The sequence below is a fragment of the Leptinotarsa decemlineata genome, unplaced genomic scaffold (assembly GCF_025532065.1).
Source record: "Leptinotarsa decemlineata unplaced genomic scaffold, Ldec_3_MD MMD2_P_RNA_scaffold_6, whole genome shotgun sequence".
Classification (NCBI taxonomy): domain Eukaryota; kingdom Metazoa; phylum Arthropoda; class Insecta; order Coleoptera; family Chrysomelidae; genus Leptinotarsa; species Leptinotarsa decemlineata.
In genome coordinates, this window is record NW_027412533.1 from 14,916,463 (window position 1) to 14,918,050 (window position 1,588).

At 38.5% G+C, this 1,588-nt stretch overlaps 1 protein-coding gene across 1 annotated transcript; it reads left to right on the forward strand.

Moving 5' to 3' along the window:
- The first annotated feature begins 993 nt into the window (after positions 1 to 993).
- On the forward strand, positions 994 to 1,368 carry LOC141480216 (uncharacterized). Its single transcript, XM_074170109.1, has one exon. It carries the CDS (start codon positions 994 to 996, stop codon positions 1,366 to 1,368), a length of 375 nt encoding a protein of 124 aa, XP_074026210.1.
- The last annotated feature ends 220 nt before the right edge of the window (positions 1,369 to 1,588 follow it).

Below are 1,588 nucleotides of genomic sequence, written 5' to 3' on the forward strand. Positions count from 1 at the left end.
CAATATATCTTGGCACAATCTTGTCGCTGGATTCACAAAGGCTGCTTCTCAAAAGCATCGAACACTCTTCCGAACCAGAAAACTATACACACTCAGCAACTATTAATGTCTTATAAAACTCAGATCAGACTTTATTTGGAGTATTGTTCTCGTGTATGGAGCTCCGCTCCCAAAAATAACCCTGAAGCTGCTGGATTCCATCCAGAAAACAGCCATCTGCTTGATTGGAGACGAGAACATCACTAGCAACCTTGATAGTCTGGAACACCGAAGAAAGGTTGGAAATTTGTCCCTCTTCTATAAATACTTTCATGGGAAGTGTTCAAGTGACTTGGCACATTTGATTCCACCAAGAATGGTGCATATCAGAAATAAGCGACAGACTGTGGCTACTCATCGTTTTGAGGTTCAACTCAGTACACCTCGAACTTCACTGTTTAGGAACTTTCTCATTTAGAGAACTGCGTTTATGTGGAATAAACTTTCTAAGAATGATTTTACAAAAGAATTCAATCCCCAGCGATTCAAATCCAATGGGAATCACGCTCTTAGAGCACCTTGAAGATTTTCCTGTACTGCTTGTGTTTTATCCTTAAAAAATGGATTTTGTTGTGACGTCAGAGAAATGTTTCCCGAAATTCAGAATGCAATCATAAACAAATTTTATGTGGACTATTACTTGGATTGTAAGGATACGGAACAGGAAGCACTCCATACTATCACAGAAGTCACTTAGATGACAAACTCTCAGACTATACGGGAGAGACTTGAATCTGAAGCTGTATAACCATTCAAAGATCATTGGTGAAACTTCCTTCCACCGTGTTTTGGGAGTTTGGCGAAATATCGATGATGACTATTTTTCTTTCAAATTAGATATCGGACATGTTCATGATGGAAAACCAACCGAAATAAATGTTCTCAAGTGCATTATGTCCGTCTTCTATCCATTGGGCTTAACTTACTAAACTAGGTAAAATATTGATGCAGAAGATGTGGCGTTCTGGAATTTCCTGGGATAGTTTTTTACCAGAAGAATTGATCAAGGCTTGGCAGAGATGGTTGAAAGATCTAAGAAAAGTAGCGGACTACAAAATACCAAGATGTTACAGTTTTCTCATCCCTGGAGCAGATAGAATTGAACCCCACACCTTGTGTGATAGCAGCGAGGAGGCATTTGCTACAGTATGTTATCTTCGAGTATTCAAAGAAGACGAAATAGAGATTTTCATAATCGCTCCTCTAGAGCAGCTTTCAATTCTGAGAATAAAATTGCAAGCCGCAGTTATGGGAAGCAGACTTGCAGAGTCAATTAAATTCGGACTGGTAATACCCATCAACAGAATGTTTTTGGCAGACTCAAAATGAGTTCTAGAATTGATAAGAACAGATAGAAGATCTTTCAAACAATTTGTCAGTCTTTGTATAGGTGAAATTCAAGAGAGAAGCAGGGTTAAAGATTGGCGATGGATACCCAGCCCAGCATATTATGCTACCAGATCATCCAAAGAAACCATTATATGTGATGATTGGCTACATGGTTCCATGTATTTGAAAACACTTGAAGTTTTTTGACCTATTGAATATT

Excerpts from the sequence above, each read along its gene's own strand:
- LOC141480216 (XM_074170109.1), top strand. The coding sequence starts at position 994 with ATGTGGCGTTCTGGAATTTCCTGGGATAGTTTTTTACCAGAAGAATTG.